General features: G+C 37.3%; 2 protein-coding genes across 5 annotated transcripts in view; both read right to left on the bottom strand.

The window, feature by feature from the left end:
- The window catches only part of sh3gl1b (SH3-domain GRB2-like 1b), a 22,570-nt gene extending 17,822 nt beyond the window's left edge, over positions 1-4,748 (bottom strand). For 2 of the 4 annotated variants that reach the window (XM_056252315.1, XM_056252314.1), the window contains exon 1: positions 4,381-4,748. In XM_056252315.1, the coding sequence (XP_056108290.1) occupies positions 4,381-4,425 (45 nt within the window). In that variant the 5' untranslated portion in view covers positions 4,426-4,748. The remainder of the gene's footprint in view (positions 1-4,380) is intronic. The other 2 variants (XM_056252317.1, XM_056252316.1) reach the window with 2 other exon arrangements.
- A 4,574-nt stretch (positions 4,749-9,322) lies between these two features.
- Positions 9,323-20,474, bottom strand: rorca (RAR-related orphan receptor C a). Its single transcript, XM_056252319.1, has 10 exons — positions 20,148-20,474; positions 14,912-14,997; positions 13,805-13,946; positions 13,131-13,586; positions 12,346-12,467; positions 11,950-12,082; positions 11,280-11,387; positions 10,823-10,933; positions 10,616-10,728; positions 9,323-9,580 (listed from the first exon to the last, which is right to left on the bottom strand). The coding sequence occupies exons 1-10, from the start codon at positions 20,152-20,154 to the stop codon at positions 9,419-9,421; spliced, it is 1,440 nt and encodes a 479-aa protein (XP_056108294.1). The 5' UTR covers positions 20,155-20,474; the 3' UTR covers positions 9,323-9,418.
- Positions 20,475-20,508: the final 34 nt, after the last annotated feature.

A 20,508-nucleotide genomic window follows, 5' to 3' on the forward strand; every position in this document is an offset into this window, starting at 1 on the left:
TTATAGTGTAATGTAGACTAAAATATACTTTTAAAATATTCATTTTCATTTATAGGCTATGGATTTTACGTCATAGGAATAATTATATAAATCATTATTAGATTATTATAATAATTGTTTGGCATCCTAAAACACCATTGATAATGTAATGTAGACTGAGACTCTCATAACTAAAAAGATGTTTGAGCCCTCTTTATTTTCCTGGTACAAATCAATGCTTTTTCTTTGTTCAACGAGCAGTTCATGGGTTGAAGCTCTTAATTTTGATCTCTCAAAGAGCACGAGATTGATGCATTTAACCTTAAAATGTACAAAATTTTCTTGCGGGGGAGCATGCCCCCGAACCCCCCTAGAGGCACAGAGGTCCACCCAACATAGCTTTACAAATTCATATGGGAAAGAACAACCATTTATGAACTTTACTCCAGCATAGTACAACAAAGTTCCTTTTAAGTCAGTAAAACTGTAAATGCCATATAAAAATGTCCTTGGATAAAATATACATTTGGCCTGCCTAAGGGGGGGCCTACAAGATATTGTGCCCAGGGGCCTCTGAACTCTTAATCCGGCCCTGGTTCGGCACGCACTTGCACCGCGGTTCATCTTAAATCTGAAAACCCGTCAAATAACATTGCATATTTGACTATAAATTAAAGACGAATTCTTATTAAAGTTCAAAAGCTATTCAATCTAGAGCTGGGAACTTCTGTACCTGAAAAACTAATGTTAGACCTACCTAAAACACCTGAGAAAAGCCCTGTTTATTTTATTTGTATCTTTGCTCTATTGTATTTATTTGTGCTGTTGCTTGTAGTTAGATTATTTGTTATTATTTTCTTTATTTTTATTTGACAGTAGTCCTTTTTTCCCTGAACATAAACAGAATCGTACCGAAACCGTGATACAAATCGAACCGTGAGTAATTTGAACCGTTGCACCCCTACTGATTATGTAATCCAAATGAAAGGTAGTCAACACTGACTCAGAAAACACTAGTTTATTAATAAACAATTAAAATGTCTCGCTATTTTTTGCGATACATTCATGATCATTAGGCTACTTTTGCCAGTGCTTTGCAGCAAGCTTTACGCGAGCGCTTGAGCGCGAGGCATATATTCCGCCCCCCAGTGACCTATATGAGTCATTGAGTCTGTAAAAAAAAGTAAACAAACTGAAAAAAATAAAACCAAATGTTTTTTTGTTTTTTTTTTAGGTAATATGTAATCTTTTTAAAACGAAATTCATTAAATTGATATCAGAAAAAGTGTCGTTCAGGAACCGGTAACGAGCCCTATCAATCACATCATCAGTCATTCTTATTCTTACAATTTTATATGTACAATTTTACTGCAGAATGCAAAACATTCCCTGGTGTGTTACATTAGGGCTGCACAATATAACGCTTTAGCATCGAACCATCCGCGATAGTCACTCACATCACAGGATGTGCGATGTCAAGTATAGGGATCGTAGTTGATCTGTGATTCGGGCCAGCTGCCCCTTGTTCGGAACGCATGTGATTCGCGGATTAATTGCAAAGTTTAACCATATCACTATATTTTAACCCGCGCATTCATCTTAACCCGAATATACCATATATACCCGCAGATTTTTGTGTCATCAATGTTAATCAAACAACAAAACAGAAAATCCCTTTTGTAGCTTTAACAAAAATAAATTGTACTAATTAATTATATTTAATTTATACGGTGAAGCCTATGCAGTGTTATTTTACACTTGATTAATCAATGTCTGTACCTGAATACAGTTAGATATACCTGAAAAACAAAGCACTGCTTGTAATTTGTTTAATGTTTCCTATGCAAATGCACTACCCTACAAAATCACCCCAATCATCCTAGAATTATTAATTATTTACAAGCTATTCAAATCATCTGGTGAAATTGTTTTCATATCACAATATATATATATAGCAGAAAAACAAAATATCGCAATGTCAGTTTTTTCCCAATATGCAGCCCTAGTGCACATTAAAAAGACAATCTCAAAGTAGCTTAAACAGTTCTATGGACAGCACACCTAGAGGAAGGCTGGTCTGAGGGTGCGACTGGTTAAGAGTTTGTCTTTTGGCAGGGTGTCCGGCCTATGTCAAGTATTGATTACTGTGGAATGCTGGCATGAGTTCTCTGCAGCACTGCAGTCCAATAAAAAAAGCCAAGAAGAGCAGGCGAGAGCACTCCAACCCCCCTTAGTGTTGAATGATTCATACTCTTCGCCGGCCCAAACACTGGCCATTTTCCTCTGCCCTGCTGTACTCCTCCACTCATGTAGACCCCCCACTGGGGATCTGAGCATGTTCCTGACAGGAAATTGGGCAACCGATTGTCCCTTCCTGCTGAGATCAGCGAACAGTGACAGACATACGCTGCTTCCCCTACATCTGTGACCATGTGCCCTAAGGAAAACACAACCATGCACTGGCAAAGCGAAACTAATATATTAGGCTAATTAACACACACAAAAAAAAGAAGTTAGTTGAGTTAATTACACCATAAACCACAGACAAAGAACCTCCTCACAACACCGCCAGAAGAGCAGCCAAAATCAGGGAGAGGTTTTCCTGACAACACATTTGATTGTCTTCACAGGGTCAAAGTGAGACTTTTGGCACATTGAAAGCCAACACACTGCCTGCTGTGAGCCCGCGCTCAGGTTCTGTTTCATTTTGCCATTCCCAACATAATAACAAGACAATATCAAGCCAAACTAGATGGACAAGTTTTAATTAGTAAAGCTTTTCTGGCCAGTTATATTGAAGTTTTTTATATCGAGTTTTTGCTGTTATGCCGTTCATTTTCATGCTCCCATTATATGTATTAATAATATATTGGATGGACACCATATTAGTCAGTTACTCGGTTTTCTTTTACCATATCACATCATATTTATATGAAAATAGGGGAGAATTTTAAGTAATTTCTCTACTTTGATACTGCTGATACTGTAAACGTCTAACATGAGAAAAATTAATTAAAAATATTTTATAAGTGTTTCTTTTTTTTCCCTTGCTATAATCAAATTGTATCAAACAAAAAATATGTTCTTGTTAGTAGTGTTTTATTTTATAATTCTTTTATAGGTTTCTGTTCACATTTTCACTTTTCATCCTGTTAGAATGATAATGTCCAATTAATAATGAAAAAAAACACCATTTCCTTAATGACATCACAAATGTAAATAAAGGAAAAATATCAGCACAAACATGAACAAATATGCAATGTGTGATTGACTATAAGATGTTTTGTAGTAAGGCTTTGTTTCGACTATAAAACACTCAATACTGTTTGACAAAATTACAGAGACTGGTTAATATTGCTTGTTATTTTCATCCTGTTAGGAATTATCAAAATGTCTACATTTTTCAGTCTGCTAATTGTCTTGTCATTGCGTACATTCGCTGAAGTACCCAAGCTTAACCAAAATAGTTCTGAAACCTTGCAATACACTTTTGTTTAATAGAAATAATTTCAATGCATATTAACATATTCAAATATGCTATATATTGTATATGCATATTACATTTTAAAAGAGCTTAAAATATACTAAGAATGACCCAAATGGTGCTGGTTCAATAATATGCAGGTTAATTTAACCCACTGACAAGTTACATGGCTGACTATTTGCCCATTTGTAAAATGAAAGCCAGTGTGACAGTGTCAAATTTTCCAATTACATATTGCCAGCATAAAGTTTGAACCATAAATACAAGAGGGTTACAAACACAACACCCATGGAAGACGTGATTGTCCAACAGATGCTAATAAAGGGAACAGCGGTAATCTTTGGTAAGCCTGATGCTGCAGTATATTTTTGGCGTATTTCTAAGCAGAATCAGCATATACATGTACATATTTTTGAAGTATCCTGTTTCATGAGTAGATCATAAGCCCAGTGCAAAATCGTTCATTTAACAACAGTAAACGTGGCAAATGGACTGATATAGTAAGGACGGGGGCGTTGTATTGCAATACCAAGCTAAGAAAACAGACACTCTTCTGCATATTTTAACACATTGCAACCTCTAATTAGGTCTGAAAGCGTCCATGAAGTGACACTGACTATTTATGAAAGCTGTCAAAAATATTAAATATGATTGTAACTTAAGTTAGGACAAGACCGGCCATTAAAACATAAAGCAAGCAGTTTCTAACTCTACAAAGGCATGACATTTAACAATAGCACGATTTATCTTTGTAAATATTTAGAAACAGTTAAATACAACAAAGAGAAAAACACACAAAACACTTTTAAAATGCAGAATAGCGGGCAAAAGTTTAGCGCAGCGTTAGCATGCTAAGCTATCTGGCACAACACTGCGGTTCAATGGAAGAAAACAACAGAAAAAAGTAACTCGCAAACCTGGCTGGCTTTGTAAAACTGCTTCTTTAAGCCCGCCACGGACATCTTCAAGGCGTAATCCCCTTTTCTCGACGACAAAAAGACTTGTAAAGTAGGTTTAATACTGACACAACAGTGTGATAAAAGTCAACGGTCGATGAGTGAAATATAAAACTCAAGTCCTCAGATAAACGACACCCAGTCCACACAAAAAAAATATTCCAGGTGGCTGTTGGGAAAGTTTTTATCAAGTTATGACAGTAAATGTTCTTCTGGTGGCTTTCTACTAAAATGTGACTTTAATACGGTTAATAGTCCATCCACCGCATTTGTAAGTCTTGAGAAACTAGCGGTTTCCTGCGCAACGCAAGCACATTCCTAGTGCGAGCGGAGAAGGGACTGGAAAAGGAACCGCAGCGCCTTCTACCGCTCACGACATGTACTGCACCCACAACTCCAGTGCTTCTATTGACCAGATGATGGAGCCAGATGTCTATTTTAGTGGAGTTCTACAAAAAGGCTGATAGTTTATTATTCAATACTATGCTGAAATGATTTTTAATGTTTTTAAAAGATCTCTTATGCGCACCAAGGCTGCATTTATTTGATTAAAAATACAAAAAAACAGTAATATTGTGAAATATTATTACAATTTAAAATAACTGTTTTCTATTTGAATATATTTTTAAAATGTTATTTATTCCTGCGAGGCAAAGCTGAATTTTCATCATTATTAAAATAAATCAATACTTTTATTCAGCAAGGATGCAATAAATTGATCAAAAGTTTCAGTTAAGACATAATGTTACATAATGTTACATAGAACTTTCTATTCATCAAAGAATCCTGAAACAAATTGTACACAACTGTTTTCAACATTGATAATAATAATGATTGTTTTTTGAGTATCAAATTAGCATATCATTATTTCTGAAGGATCATGACATTGAAGACTGGAGTAATGATTCTGAAAATTCAGCTTTGCATCACAGGAATAAATTACATTTTAAAATATATTCAAATAGAAAATATTACTGGTTTTTTTAATCAAATAAATGCAGCCTTGATGAGCATAAGAGACTTCTTTTAAAAACATACAAAATTTTACAGATCCCAAACTTTTGAACGGCAGTGTATATAGGCTATACATATATGGTGGACAAAGTACACAACTTCCACTTGAGTGAAAGTTACTATACCAAATATTACTCCGTTACAAGTAAAAGTTGTAAAGACCGATTTTTACTTAAGTAAAAGTGCAGAAGTAGGCCTACTCGTTTTTAAAAGTATAAGAATCAAAAGAAAAAGTAAATGTCAAAGCATTGTTTTATTATTGTTGCATTGTTGTATGTAATACTTACAGTACCTTATGCCTCTGAATCTATGCCTGCCATACCAATGTCCACAATGTTTTCGGACACCCAAATGGCTGTTCCCTCAAATAGTGCCCTATTTAAAGTTTTTTGGCTTTTAGTATGAATATGTTAGCCTTACTGTTATCTATAAGCTAGTGTGCTCCAAAACAATGAAACAATTCGTATTAACAAGACCAAACCCAACATTGAAAATGAAAATCAGGTTGATGTCAGAATCCAACGCCAGATTGATGTTAATCTCCAATGTTGGACAGACGTTGTATTGTGGTTGAAAATGAAAATCAGGTTTACGTCAGAATCAGAAACCAACATCAGTCGGGTTCTGACATCAACCCGACTTTCATTTCCAACCAAAATGCAACCCCTGCAACCAGAATCATCCCCTGACTGACGTTACTTACTCAAGGATCTTGACAGAAACATAGTGGGGTAAAAAATACGATATTTGATTTTTCGATATCCAGAAAAAATAATACTCAAGTTAAGTACAGATACTCAAAAGGTGTACCGAAGAACAGTATACTGTAAATGTACAGTAAATGTACTTTGTTACTGTCCACCTCTGTATATAACTTGTAAATGGGGAAGTTACAATATAGTGTACATTTTATTTTTAATTAAATAAATTTGATGAAATATATACATATATATATATATATATATATATATGATTATGATCAAATAAGATATGGGAAGTTTTGAGATTTTAATTAAAAAACCTAATTTTTTTTTTTAATTTGGACATAAAAGTATGCAGGATCGTTCCTTTAGGAGTTTTTAAAGCCACAAAACACTCAGTATAAAGTAAAAAGACCTTTATTACATTCTGTAATCCATGTGTTCAATCCTCATTGTACAATAATTACTCTTTAATGTTTGTTTTATCCTCTGTACCCATAATATATCATAAAATTATATTCCTTAAAATCTATAATATGATTTATTTACTTAAAAATGAAGTTAAAACTGAAACAACCACAGAAGGATCATGGCAAAGAATAAAGACTCTTTTGGGGGATTTTCTGCTTAAAAATGCTCTTTAAAAAAATAGGATTTTAATTCTTCAAGACAAAGGATGACACTAGACGGATGAGAAAATATGTTACAGAAAATTACCGAAATGAAGAAAGAAAATATCACAAAAATAAACAAATAAAAAAAACACAACAACACTAGATTCAAAGATTATATTCATCCTTAATATAGTTTTGATCCTATTCTTTTTTAACCAATTCAAACTGAAAAAAGATCTCCAATAGCACTGATATAAGACAGGGGTAAAAGTCTTTGATACTTCTGCAATTAACATTCACAAGAAAAGTTACCGTACACAGTGATCAAGGTTTAAGGTCTTCTATTTGGTGCAAGGTGTCTTGCTAGGCTAACTGAAGAAGACATTTTAGGACAGAGAACCCAGCTATCTCCCTGAGTGACTGAGTGTAGATGTAAACGCACACTTCCAGAACTACCCTCAAGGACGGGGCGAACGCTTGTGGCAGTTTGTAGGGCTGCGAATTACACTCCACAAAAATCTAAATGGTTTTTAAAAAGTATTTGCACCTTGTTACAATCTTTCCCCGCCTTCACACGTCAATTGAAGTCAGTTAATACTAGAAAAGCGTAAAAAAATAAAGAAAACTTCGAGTGTAGACAGAACTTAGCGAGGAGGTGTTAAATGATCTGGAGTGCTTATGAAATCCAAGGAGATCCTTGGCTTGTGAGGGCCGTCAATACTAAACATGGAAAGACTGATTATTGCACGGGCAGACATTACGATACTGTATTAAGCACCCAGAAAATGTGTATTATACCAACTATATAAAATCTTACAAGAAAATATACAGCTAGGCACTGTTCCAGCAGTGCAAACATGAAACATCAGGCAAGCTTGTTAAGTTTAGTTGTCAGGAAACTAGAGATCGATACTTATCAATCAATCGAAACATCTTTCATACCCTGTAATCTCACAAAAGCTAGAACTGGACACTGAGGGGTTTTGAAAAGCCCTTCTTGGAGCTTCAGTTGGTGTTCTGCTTTCTGGACCACTCCTAAATCTCCCCAGAGAGACCAATCTTGACTTCCTGACTCGGAAGAATGGAGGCTGCTATTAAACTGCGCGGACAGATAGCAGATACTTTTTTGTCCTTTGTATTGAACTGCAAAGTTTTGGAACACAAACTAACCATAGTATTCCCTAACTCAGGGGGGTAGCTGATGACTCTGTCAACCAATAGTTGTGCTATATGTGAACACAAAGGATAAAGGGGAAAAAAAACAAATCACACAACAACACAACACTGATCCGCACATCAGACACAATGCAAAGCATGAGGTATGGCCTGTGAATCCACTTTTCCTCACAGCTGAAACAGAAAAAGTCGGAATTTCGTCATTTCCGCGGTGTCCTGGCGATTGACGGCAAGCTCGGGTTGTCCGTTGTCTCTGAAAATATATGGTTCCTTCCAGCAGCTTACTTCAGTGTTCTTTGCGTTCTCCGTTTGAGTGGTTTGCTACACGCTCACATGGAGAATCTGACTTCAGAAAGTCTCCCTCATAGTGCCATTGTCTTTCTGCCATCTAATGTGGGGCGACAGCAAAGTCCTGCTCCTGCAAAGTCCTTTTTTTGTGGAGTATTTAAGTGCTGTCCGCCTGTATCAAAATCAGCATGTCATGCCAATTCCAACTCCAGCCCCAGAATTCCACAGGTATGGTTGGAAAGTCTCTGAAGGGGCTTGAGAACATTCACTCTAAGGTGCAACTTTCGATTTAGTTAGTCCTCTGCCTACATACGCTATCTACAGGCTCTGTTTATAAATATATTCTCAAATACATCTATCGTTCTACATACAGGTGGTTTCTGATCAAATGAGGATATCAAAATATCATCTAATATCTTTATCCAAGTGGCATTTGTGTGGGAAAGGGTAATAAGGATGAGGTTTTTGTTAGTTTAGTTGCATCTTTTAAATTTATATGCAAAATTAAAGAGCTCAAAAGACAACACACCACATGCACGTGTGGTGTGTGCAGTGCACTGCACGTTAGTGTTGAGTCTGTGAACGTGAAGGTGCTCATGTGGCGTTTACGACCTCAGGTGTGTATGCATTGGTCCCATTAAACGGTTTCTCATGGATTCAAAACTGTTTCTCTACAGTAACCAAGTCTCAAGAGCTTGTTTTACATATGGGGCAGGAATACATAATACATTCTGTCTTAATCCTGAGGCTTTGCCACATGTCAGTTGGGTTACATTCATAGTTCTCATCCTAAGAGTACTTGGAAAGTGGTCCAGGGAAATATCCACTTTTCAAGCACTTCATTTTTAAGGGAGATCTAGGCTCCAGGTTTAATCGAGTACACTTTTCAATCAAAAATACATCATGTACTCCGTTTGAGTCACTATATGTAGGTAACATGAGTAATGGTAACTAGCACCTTAAATGACTGCTGTCATTTAAAAGTGTCTCATAAGAAATCTGGGTCCTGTTCAAATGGAGGAGTGAATCACTCCATCAGGAGGGAGGTTACAGATGGAGTCCTAAAGTGTAATGTGCAAGATTGTCAGTATGTTGCTGGTTTTTCTCAAACACATATCCATCTACCTTCTATTTCCATTCCCTGTCTTTCTTGATCTTTCTCTCCCTCTCTCTCTCATCAGAGCCAATATGAGACTTCAATGAACGTTAGCCCTCAGTGGAGTCTGGGAAGGTGATCTCGCTGCAGAAAACCTCTCTGTAGAGAGCAGGGAAGTGGTAGGCCGTTTCTGGGTGAAGGAGGCGGAAAAACTCCAGCTTATCAATATGGAGGTTGCTAATGGACTTCATCATGGGTAACTTGGACACCATCTATTGAATCAATAGAAAAAGAAAAGACAGTTATAACATTTTCCTACATAACTTCATTGGTACAAAAATAAAAATAAAATAAAGGGCTTTCAGATGACTAAAATAAATATTTTGTATATTATTATTTAATTTGATTGAATGATTAAATATTTAATATTGTAATGTAAATGTTTTTTGTGGTGAAAAGCATTCGGGACTTTAATGAATTTTATACAGTACCGTTCAAAAGATTAGGGTCGGTAAGATTTTTTTCTCTTACGCTCTCTCATGCTCACCAAGGCTGCATTTACTTTATTGAAAATACAGTAAACCGTAATATCGTGAAATATTATTGCATAATATTATAAAATGTAATAAATTCTTGTAATGGAAAGCTGAATTTCCAGTGCCATTACTTCAGGCTTCAGTATCACATGATCCTTCAGAAAACATTTCTTATTATTATCAATGTAAAAACAATTTTAAAAAATTGTTGTAAACCACGTTATATTTATTTGAACAGCATTTATTTGAAATAGAACACTTTTGTATCATTTTAAATGTCTTTAAAAAATTTTTTTTTTATCAATTTCATGCACCCTTGTTGAATATTTGTTTTACATCTTAAAAAAAACAAATCTTACTGACCTCAAACCTTTGAACCGTATGTGTGTAACAAGTTATTGGGCAATTTGCTTGGATGCCAGTCTCATTTGTATAAAATATAATTTAAATCTGAATTAAATTTCACCATAAAAGAATGCAACTGACTTTAGTTAAATGTCCCGTCTTGATTTGATTTATAAAGTATTCCAAACAAGACGTTTGCGAAGGTGAACTCTTGTAGTTCAAATCTTCTGCAGTCAATTCAGAAGGTTTTGATCAGTTTTCAGAATTCACACATAATATAAAACAGTTAGAATGTCAAATTTAACAAGCATGGATATATTTATTAACTGCATATGTTTATTTTGAATATCCTGATTTTCTCACATTTAACAGCTGTGAGAGTATGAACTTGCTTTTCCATTCAATCTTTGGATTTCTTCCCAGTACCTTTGACAGTTTCTCCTCATTGGCACCACTTTTATGAAGCCAGTGTTGCAACGCAACATAGACCTTCTCCTGAAGTTTCTTCACCTTCTGGGCATCTGTCAACCAAGGTCGGTCTATGAAATAAATTAGTGGAAGAGTAAACTCAAACGTCTGTAAAGACTAATAAAAGTTAAAGATTACTTTAAATGAATGTTATAGTAAAACTACCTGGAGACAGAAGCACAGTGGCGGTAAACAGAGCCATCTCCTCTTCAGACAACTGTAGCCGGCTCAGGGTTTTAGCCATCTCAAACACAGCACTCACCAGATCATCACAGCCTACAGACAGGAAAAATACATATGATATATAATAGAGCAAAAGTAGCAATAGAGAATCGTAGAGAAAAATCATTACATTGTAATTGGCCCAACAAAAAAAGGAAAATGTAAACAGACAGGAAACCAACCAACTTTAGCAATCATTCAATTGACCAGGAAATTGACTTATTTTCCATTTAAATTGATGTTTCTTTAGGTCAAAATAAAGAGTAATCGTGACTTGATTATATGATTATACAGCACTTGGTGTACCATTGCTCAGGTTAATTGCACACAAGTACCCAAAATGCCCTTTGAAATGCTACAGGGTGCTAAATTATGTGAAAGGTCTAGGGAGGAGACTCACCGAGCGCTTTAAAGAGCTGCGGGCTTGTGAACTTTCCATCGAACAACAGCGTGTTGTTGATTGGGTTGTAGGCCCGACACATTCGGATCAATAGCACGTCCAAGCAGCCTGGATGGTCAGCGCCACATAGAAGATGGACAAAGGAAAGGCAGGAAAGAGGGAGGCAGAGGGGAGAAACCGGCAAAAGAATGCTCCACACGTACACAGAGGAAAACAAAAAACAATTGGGATTTAATTGCACAAATTACAAAATGTTTTCAAATTGAGGATTCATTAAAACAGTCATCATTTTCACCGACAAATAGTGATGTCAACATTCAATCGAATGGCATGATGGTTGTTTTAAAGAGAGAGGAAAAAAAAAGAAGTGTTTTTTGATTTCATTTAAATAACAAATTGGGGTAAAACGCACACCACACAATGCACAAAGGGAGGACACAAACGGGAAGAAAGGGTGAGAGAAAACGACAAAGAGCCATTGTCAGAACACAGATGAGAAACTAAGAATACATACGGTCTAAACTCAAACTATTATACTATAAATATACTGTATTAGAAGATTTAACTAGAGATATAAACTTGGCACTTAAAGAGTATTTACTGCAGGTATTCACTAATGTGGAAAACAGTATCTGATTTGGTTGCGGTCTTGCACAGAGTTGATGCTGACCTGCTTTCAGAAGGATAATCTGGTCATTTTGACACAAGTCCATGAATCCAGAGATACGCTTGGCAAACTCCACCACATACTGGATGGCGTTCGTGATGTGCACAGCACACTGCTGCCACAACATCTCTGTGGACTTGGATAAAGAAATATATATGTTAGACACTTCCACCCACATTCTGATCGCAATAATGATGAGCATTTGACATAGTCTTAATCCACTTTTAATTAGGCTGCTAAAAAATTATTGTATTCTGTGTTGAATTCATTATTGAATTCATTAATGTGGAATGTGAGGTTGGGTAATTGCTAGGATCACAATGTACACATCATAAAACTGGCTGTTACACTCCATGGTATTAGAAAGTGTGATGCATCACATTGGCAGTTGACAGATACCTTGTTTTGGTAGACACGTATCTCCTCATGTGTATAGAGGGTCCAAGCCAATCTCTTCAGTTCTTCTGAGCTGTACTGACTTGTCTCGATGTGGGATTTGACCACATTCTGTGTAATCCGTTCTAAAGGAAACATACATTTATACAATTTAACCATGCACAACATCTTTACAAAGTTTGTTAACTATGGAAGCATATAGGCCGGGATATATGATATATTGGCAGATATTAGTGATATTATTACTGAATTTATCAGTATCAGTCAATATTGGATATTTAAATGTACATGCTCATTTACAAGTTAATATTAAAACCTATTATACATTGAAATATATTTATATAGGTAAAACTATTAAATATTTAAAAATGTTACATTTTCAGTATTGAAAACTGATTTATTTTGAACTAATTTTGTTTTTATAGTACTTTATTCTGTTTTTTTTTTTTTACAAAGAAATAGTATTAGATATCATTTCAATTTCTTTTCTATAATGTTACCAGAAAAATACTACGCGACTACTTATTTCATCATTGATAATAAGAAATGTTTCTTTAGCACCAAATCAGCATATTAGAATGATTTATGAAGGATCAAGGAGTACTAATGGCTGCTGAAAATTCAGCTTTGTAATAAATTGTAATAATAGTTCACAGTGTTACTGATTTAACCGTATTTATGATAACAAATGTAGCCTTCTTTCAAGTTATAAAAAAAATCTTAATGATCCTCAAATTTTGAACAGAAGTGAAAATAAAATAAAATTCCTAATATCACTGTGTACTAACCAATTTCCATCAAGGAACAGCCTTCAGGTGGGTTAAGTAATGAGCGAGTGAAGAGTCCCGACTCGTGCAGGGTCTGGTACTCGTGTTTGATGTGTGTCACGTCACTAAATTCATGTCTGCTGGGCTCAGGAGAACTCTGGGAGGACGAACTGCTCCCACCGCTTCCCCCCAGCAGCTCTAGGCTGCAGTAGTCGGCGGCTTCCTCCGGTGTGAGCGGCAGATCCAACAGGAGACCGTCTGGTAGCGTGGTTATGTCATCCAGGTCGCTAAGGGTGGTGCTGGAGCCCCGGCTGTAGGCCCGGCCATGGCTGATGCCGTTCTCCCCAGCCTCATCACCAGCGTGGCCGGGTCCACCATTGCTCAGAACCCCTGCCCGCTCCTGGGACTGCTGGTGCTTCTGAACCTCAGCATAGAGGCTGTCGCGCTGCTTTTTCGACATGCGGCCAAACTTCACCGCTGCAGAGAAAAAAAGGAGGGCGTTGAAAGAAAGACAACGTTAGATTTGATTGTTGATAAGAACTGACAAAACGGGCCAACATTATACCACATATAGCCAGTGGCCATTGGCTATACAAAGTCATTACATTCACACTGAGACCACAGCGGTGTTTAATAGGACTCAAGGAGACTCCACATCCAGTAGAAAACTCCCTTAATTTAGATTATAGACTCACCATCGCGGCTCATGCCCAGTGCCAGACACTTCTGCAGGCGGCAGTGCTGGCAACGGTTGCGATTGGTTCGGTCAATAAGACAGTTCCTCTGCCTCGAGCAGGAGTATATCGCATTGTTCTGCTGACTTCGGCGGAAGAAGCCCTTTATGAATGAAAAAGGGGGGAAAAAATAAGAAAACTGAAGTCAAGAAGAGGCTGCATTTCCATTTTCTCCATGTTTGTAAATCAATTAAGGATTAAATATCAAGGATAACATCGTAAAATAAGGGTTACATTTTAAATTAACTCTTTTAACTCTTTTCAAAGCATAGAAAAATCTCAAGGACTTTCTGTATGGATTCGGCCACCAGTCAACTGCACTGATCATTGATCATTTATTAATGCCCTGGTGGTTCGAAAACATGGTTGAGTAATGGGATTCAATTCAAATTTGGCATTTGGCAAAGACTTTCGGGCAGAGAGTCTGAAACAGTAGATCAGATCTGGCACACACTATGTGTCCTTTGGTCAAATACAAGCTGATTGAGATTTCTGACTGGTCAAAAAGCCAATCAGATAAAAAGGTTGTATTGTTTACTGTTTCAGGGAACAGTATGAAGGCGTCATCAGGGTGTAACTACAAGGTCCTCTACAAGATTTTAACAAGTCTTGTATACTTACACTGTTTATTGTTATTTTTCCCTCAAGCAATGGGAACATTTCATGGAAAACCGATCAACAGAAACCTTTAAACCAACTCTAAGAAATGTAGGTCTCCTAAAAAGATGTCTCATCCAAAAAAAAAGAAAAGTGTATCATCATTTACTCACCCTCATGTTGTTATGTATGTATGAGTTTTTTCTTCCGTGGAACACGATATTTCTAAAAACGTCTGTTTTATGTCCATATGATGAAAGTCAAAGCCGTTCAATGTTGTTTTAGGTCCCTTTGACTATCACTGTATGGACAAAAATCTTTAAAACATCATTATTTGTGTTGCGCAGAAGAAAGACACATTTGGAATGACATGAGGGTGAGTAAATATGATAGACTCGTCATTTTTGGGTGAACTATCCCTTTGAGCCTTATTGAGCAAAAGGAAAGATGACTCAAAGGATGCTCACTTACCTTGCAGCCTTCACAAGTGATCACCCCATAGTGGATGCCCGATGACTTGTCCCCGCAAATCTTGCAGGGGATTACTTCGATTTGAGCTAAGAGAGGGAGAAGTGGTTGAAACATTAGCTAGAGTTATCCTGCACTTATCCACCACACAGCCTATAGAAGAGTCCTGGCTCAAAGCATTGAAAGCCATCCGCTATCTACATAACAGTTCTAAAGCGAGCTACAGCAGCGTTCTTTGTTTGACGCATTGATCTTTGAGCAATCGTTCAATAGCATAAAAGAAATATAGGCCGACACAAAGCCCGAAGGTCTGGTTTGACTCTCACAGGGACGTGGAAACTTTGCTAGTGTCATATTCTTTCAATAATAATAATGAACAGCTAACGCACAATGAGCGGGGTCAAGCGCTACAGCACATATTCAAAGACTCAAGGTTTTAACCCACTCAGGATGACATAATAACACAAGTCCTTGCACCACAGAATCAAAAACAGCTTTATTAACAAAGCTTGCTCTCTGCTTGGCATAGTTGTGCTGGAATTAAGCGGATTGTGATGCTCTGTGTGGGAATTATAAACAGCTGCAGGTTCATGAATAGCGCCTTTGAGTGCAAAGAGTGCTTTAGAACTAAACAAAACTGAGTATATACACAACAAAATGTGCACAAGTAAGTCCTCTACATCCCATTAAATCAAGCTGTTCTTTTCATTATACTGTTTATCCAAGTAGAAGCGCCATCCCAGAATAGCAGGTCGATAGCATGTATCTGCAGTGACCTAAGGTTAACAACTAGCACATATTGCAGATGACTCAAATGATTCAGGATGGATCCCATCCAATAAAGGTTATTTCCAGGGAACACTGTCCTCTCAGGTGAACTTGATGTAGGAAATGTCAGTAATATGTTTTACGCAATGACGCAATATCTTAGGTAACGGCTAATGTGTTGTGACAAAGAGAACTGGCCGTCCAGGGATAATGACATGAGGACTCACACTTCGGGCCGAATGTTAGCTGATGCGTGCGTCACATGTGTGAGCAATGGAGGTCGAGAGTGGGGGAAAAGAGAGAGAGAAGGAGAGACACGTCTGCCTGACATTTCCAGAAGCTAGGTTGATAAACACAATCTCTTGAAGTAATTTTAAAGTAATAAAGTTTATTCCATAATGTAATATGCCAGTGAAATTACTAAATGGAACATATTCATTATTTTTCGTTCGCTCTCTTTCCTTCTACCCCATTCTGAGCCCCTGGCCCCCACCCTCCCTGTGTTATATAACTGCTGTTTGGCAACATTCCATGAACACACTCATTCAGAGGAGATCACCCTAGCAACGCAGTGACGAGCATTCCTCCCTCCCGCCCCTCCCACGTTCCCATTGGCTCGTGACAGCTTAGCTTTGATTCTGACTCGCCCGCTCACATGCCACTCACCTGCGTAGCATGGTCAGGCTATGTGGCTTAGCTGTTCTACTGACACACTTTCCTACTGAGCCGAGGGAGGCGCTTGTGCGGTAGCCTCGCAAGCGCTGTAATCTGATTACATTTTTTGTTTTTCCCTTTTTTTCCCCTCTTGGCATGTTTAAGGTGGAACCACAAAATCAAAGACCATCATATTATCAGGAAAAACAGTCATTTCAGTTTCAGACAAATCCAAAGCCTGCACTATAAACAACTCTGATTAACCTTTTTATCGGAGACATAAGATCAAGAGGCGCATTTTATGAAATGGCATGGGCCTGATTTATGACTTTTGCACACTTAAAATATCTACAGTACACTCATTAAGGGCCCTGTAACTTACACTTGCCCTCAACATGTGGCAGCCTGTCAAGAATTTGAGCACAGTCCCAGCTGTCTCGGAGCGCTCACATAAAACTATTTTTAAGCTATGGCTTCTGTGCATGGTGAGGTGACTGGAGGTTGAATTTATCAAGCCTTTTAAGTTTTACCTAGCCTATCGAGTTTTCCCATGCTATGCGTCAGGTGGGTTTTTACACACACACACACACACAGCAAAACAAAACCTTTCATATTGTGACTCGCATAGTAAAATGACAGGTAAAAGCGCACTGAACTGACTACAAAGGAAGTATGACTGAAATATGAAGTGTTACAGCTTTTTGCCATAATATCAATTAATTCTGGTCAATTTATTAATGAAAATGAGAATAAATGTATCATTAACTAAATATTTGAGGTCAGAAAGGATGACAGAATCACAAAAAAGAGGCCTGCCTGTTGGTTTGATAATACAGTCAGGAACCTTTGTCATTCAGGCTGTGTATAAAAGACAAACATCTCCTTTTGTCACCATTATTCATAACATATCAAGCCAATCACCCATAAACACTTACGCAAATGAAAAGTATATCAAACAGCTCTTGTTTGTTTAGGACTGCTATAGAAGCCGGAGGAGAAACGCAGTCAGATTGACGAAAAACTAATTAAGAGGAGATTTATTAGAGTGCTATGTTTATCAGGGCAAGATGGGGTTAGTAATCTAGCTCTTCTTATCTCCTCTCTTTTGGCCACTCTGTCACTTAGTCAGTATGTCAGTCCATCGAACACCAGTCAGCAGTTTTACTGCGTGATGCTGGGAAAAACCCAAGACAAATGCAGAGACTTTGCCCTTTTATCACAAATAATCAAACAACTTTGTTCGGCAACGTCCAAAGGTCCCGTTTACCTTGCACTTAGCATTTGCATAAGAGTGCTTAGCTAACCTAACCTGTGTGAGATTTGTGTGCACACTCCATATTAAAGTACATTTTGGAGCCTGCTCTGCGTCCCCACCAGCAAGTTTGCTCTGATCACACGCAAACAGGGTCCCATTTGCATTCACTTACACGCATGTGAGATTTCAAAGCAGTTTTGTGGTCAGCAGTCATGATTTTTCCTCTCCCACACATCACTTAAAAGTGACCTACCTATACCAAGTAAATTGAGATTGTGGAATGACACCGCAAGACTCTTTAAATATGCACAGAGGGATTGAGTAATTCGTTGGTATAAGTAACAACACCAAGTTGAAAAACATGAGCTGATAGGGAGTGTAAGGTGACTCTTGATGGGCATTAATTATCTTGATGCCTGCTGGGATTAGGAAACAATAAAAGTCTCATTCAAAAATAAAATAGGATTTTTAGAAAAATGTGTATGAAAATATTAAGATGGAAATTGGTTGGTCATTATTATTAATGAGCCATGAGTCATGGCAAAAAAATACATTTTTATTTAAGACATATAAACTAAAACGCCATAAGGTGTGTAACAATTATAATGTACTTATTGTTAAACCATTCTCTCCATTCTGAAAATCTTGACTTTTTCTAGCAAAAGGAGATTTTAATCCCTTATAGATCAAGTGGCTGGTCACATTCTCCCATTGCCTGGGCTTAAGTTGTGGTTTAAATAAATGGAAAGTCCATGGGCAGGTGTCAAAGTGCCACTGCATTAAGCTGCTCAGAATTCATTTATAGACGGCTCATTGCCTAAGTCTTCAAAGCCATGGTGGCTTAAAAGTTACAGCACTCTGCATATAGAAGAGTGTCTTTCCTCTGGATCATGGATAAAGTCAAAAGAAACATACTGAATATATAATACCCATAATTGAATTTTGCTACATCTCTGCACATTGTCAATTCTACTTAGTTTCCATTCAGCACATTCTGGGAATTTCATTTTCAACTAACAAAAGTCTGTACATTCCAGTGGCAATGCATAAATATAACTAATTCGAGAATATAACATTACTAGGATATAAAAAATAAACTATTACAATCTATTAAAAGTTAGCTAATATATCTGAAATCACACGCAACTGCTTGACTGAGCCCTTGTTGTTACGCATTCGCACCAAAGCAGGCGCTGTTTTCTTCATACAGCATTTCAGGTTTAGTATACAGTTTGCCATCACACTGTTTGGCATGCCGAGATTCAGCACTGGGTTAAGGAAAACGGTTAACAGATATGAAAACTGACCAATTCGCGCCCTGATCTATCAGTGATGTAATATGCTGTGTAATCCTCAATGACAGAAGTAGGTCAATGGAGCAGAAAGACTGTCAGATCGGGGCCATGCTGAGACTGAAAAACAACAACACACAGCAGATACACCCCCATTCCCTGTGCCCCAACAGCTCACAATCACATACTGACATGCAGAGATCTCCCCTGAACTTACTGATAAGCTTTTTCACGATAAAGACACAAACATTCAGTGGAGCTCAAGTTCAACATGGCGGTTAAGAGCTTATACGTGACCAAAGACATATAGGCTATCAACTTTACGCACAACTATAATGCATTATTTGAACTTTCCAATAAGTAAGCATGCAGTTTAAATAACAGCACCTAATGATTATTATATTTTTAAGCATTTTCAAACACGTTGTTTAATTCTTACATAATGAGGTGCGCTTAGCGGCAGTTAACAGTAACTACAGTGAGACGATTGTTGCCAAATCTAGCAAGAAAAACAAGCAACCTGGTATAAAAAACATAATAAAAAGCAACTTGCTTTTTTAACTCAAAATATGAAAATAATGGAGAAAAGACAATTGCTTATTTTGAATAGCTTCTTTATTCTAGCAAAAGACATCAATTAGCTACTCAAGTCTAAGTTTGTAACTTGCTACAAATTACGTAATTTCAACAACTATAACCCTTAATAATCAAAATGTTTCACATACAACTGGTCATCTAACTTATTAAATATAGACTACATCTCTTTCATGCCCACCCCTTCAGCAAAAGTACGCGGTTACATATTCAGCCTACATGCGCGACTATTCTGACAAAAACGGCAAAACATTAACTGGCCATATTTATGAAACGAAAAGAAGTAAAACAATCCCAAAAAGGTTTTAAAAAAGCGGACATGGCAACACAGAGAGACGTTTCCTACATGACGTTCATCGCTCTCACGCTTGCAAGCGAAGAAACCAAACAGAGCTATGCAAAGTTTATGTTTTCCGTGTACTGGTTATATTCGGTATATGTTTGAGTGGCGAGAAACAATCAAAGTAGTGAAGAAACATATGTTACAAACAACCACCAGTTGCAACTTGCAAATTATCTGAGCGATATTTTTGCGCGCTTGCGCGTGCTTTACTTTGGTTAAGACTTTGCGCAGTTCGTGCAACATCAAAGCAAACACAATCACGATCACAACTGTCAAAGTGACAACATTAAACAATTTTATTTTGTTTCTAAAAATGCATTTTCTTTAACTTACCTCTCATTTTGATGCTATATTATCTACGAATGATAATATAACTCCAGCACATTTGAACAGCGCCGAAAGTAAAACTCAGGTGAAAATTTGAAAACTCCAAAACAGAGCAGTTGTAAAAAAACAAAAACAACTTAACCTCATAAGTTATTGCACAGCCTACTTGTTCTTCTCATCTGGTTGTTCAAAGTAAATTCCGCTTCATCATAGGCTTTTTTTTTCCCCTGCGTAAATGCGCGCTCTGTCGGCTATGTAATAAAATTATGCCCTCTACTCTTTCCCTCTCTCTGCGTCTGTGCTACTTTCGGCGCGTGGACTCTCACATGATCTCGCTCCACTGGCCCGCCTAGTGCCCCCAGGCAGC

The sequence above is a fragment of the Rhinichthys klamathensis genome, unplaced genomic scaffold (assembly GCF_029890125.1).
Source record: "Rhinichthys klamathensis goyatoka isolate OS25496 unplaced genomic scaffold, OSU_Roscu_1.1 h1tg000094l_1, whole genome shotgun sequence".
Classification (NCBI taxonomy): Eukaryota; Metazoa; Chordata; class Actinopteri; order Cypriniformes; family Leuciscidae; genus Rhinichthys; species Rhinichthys klamathensis.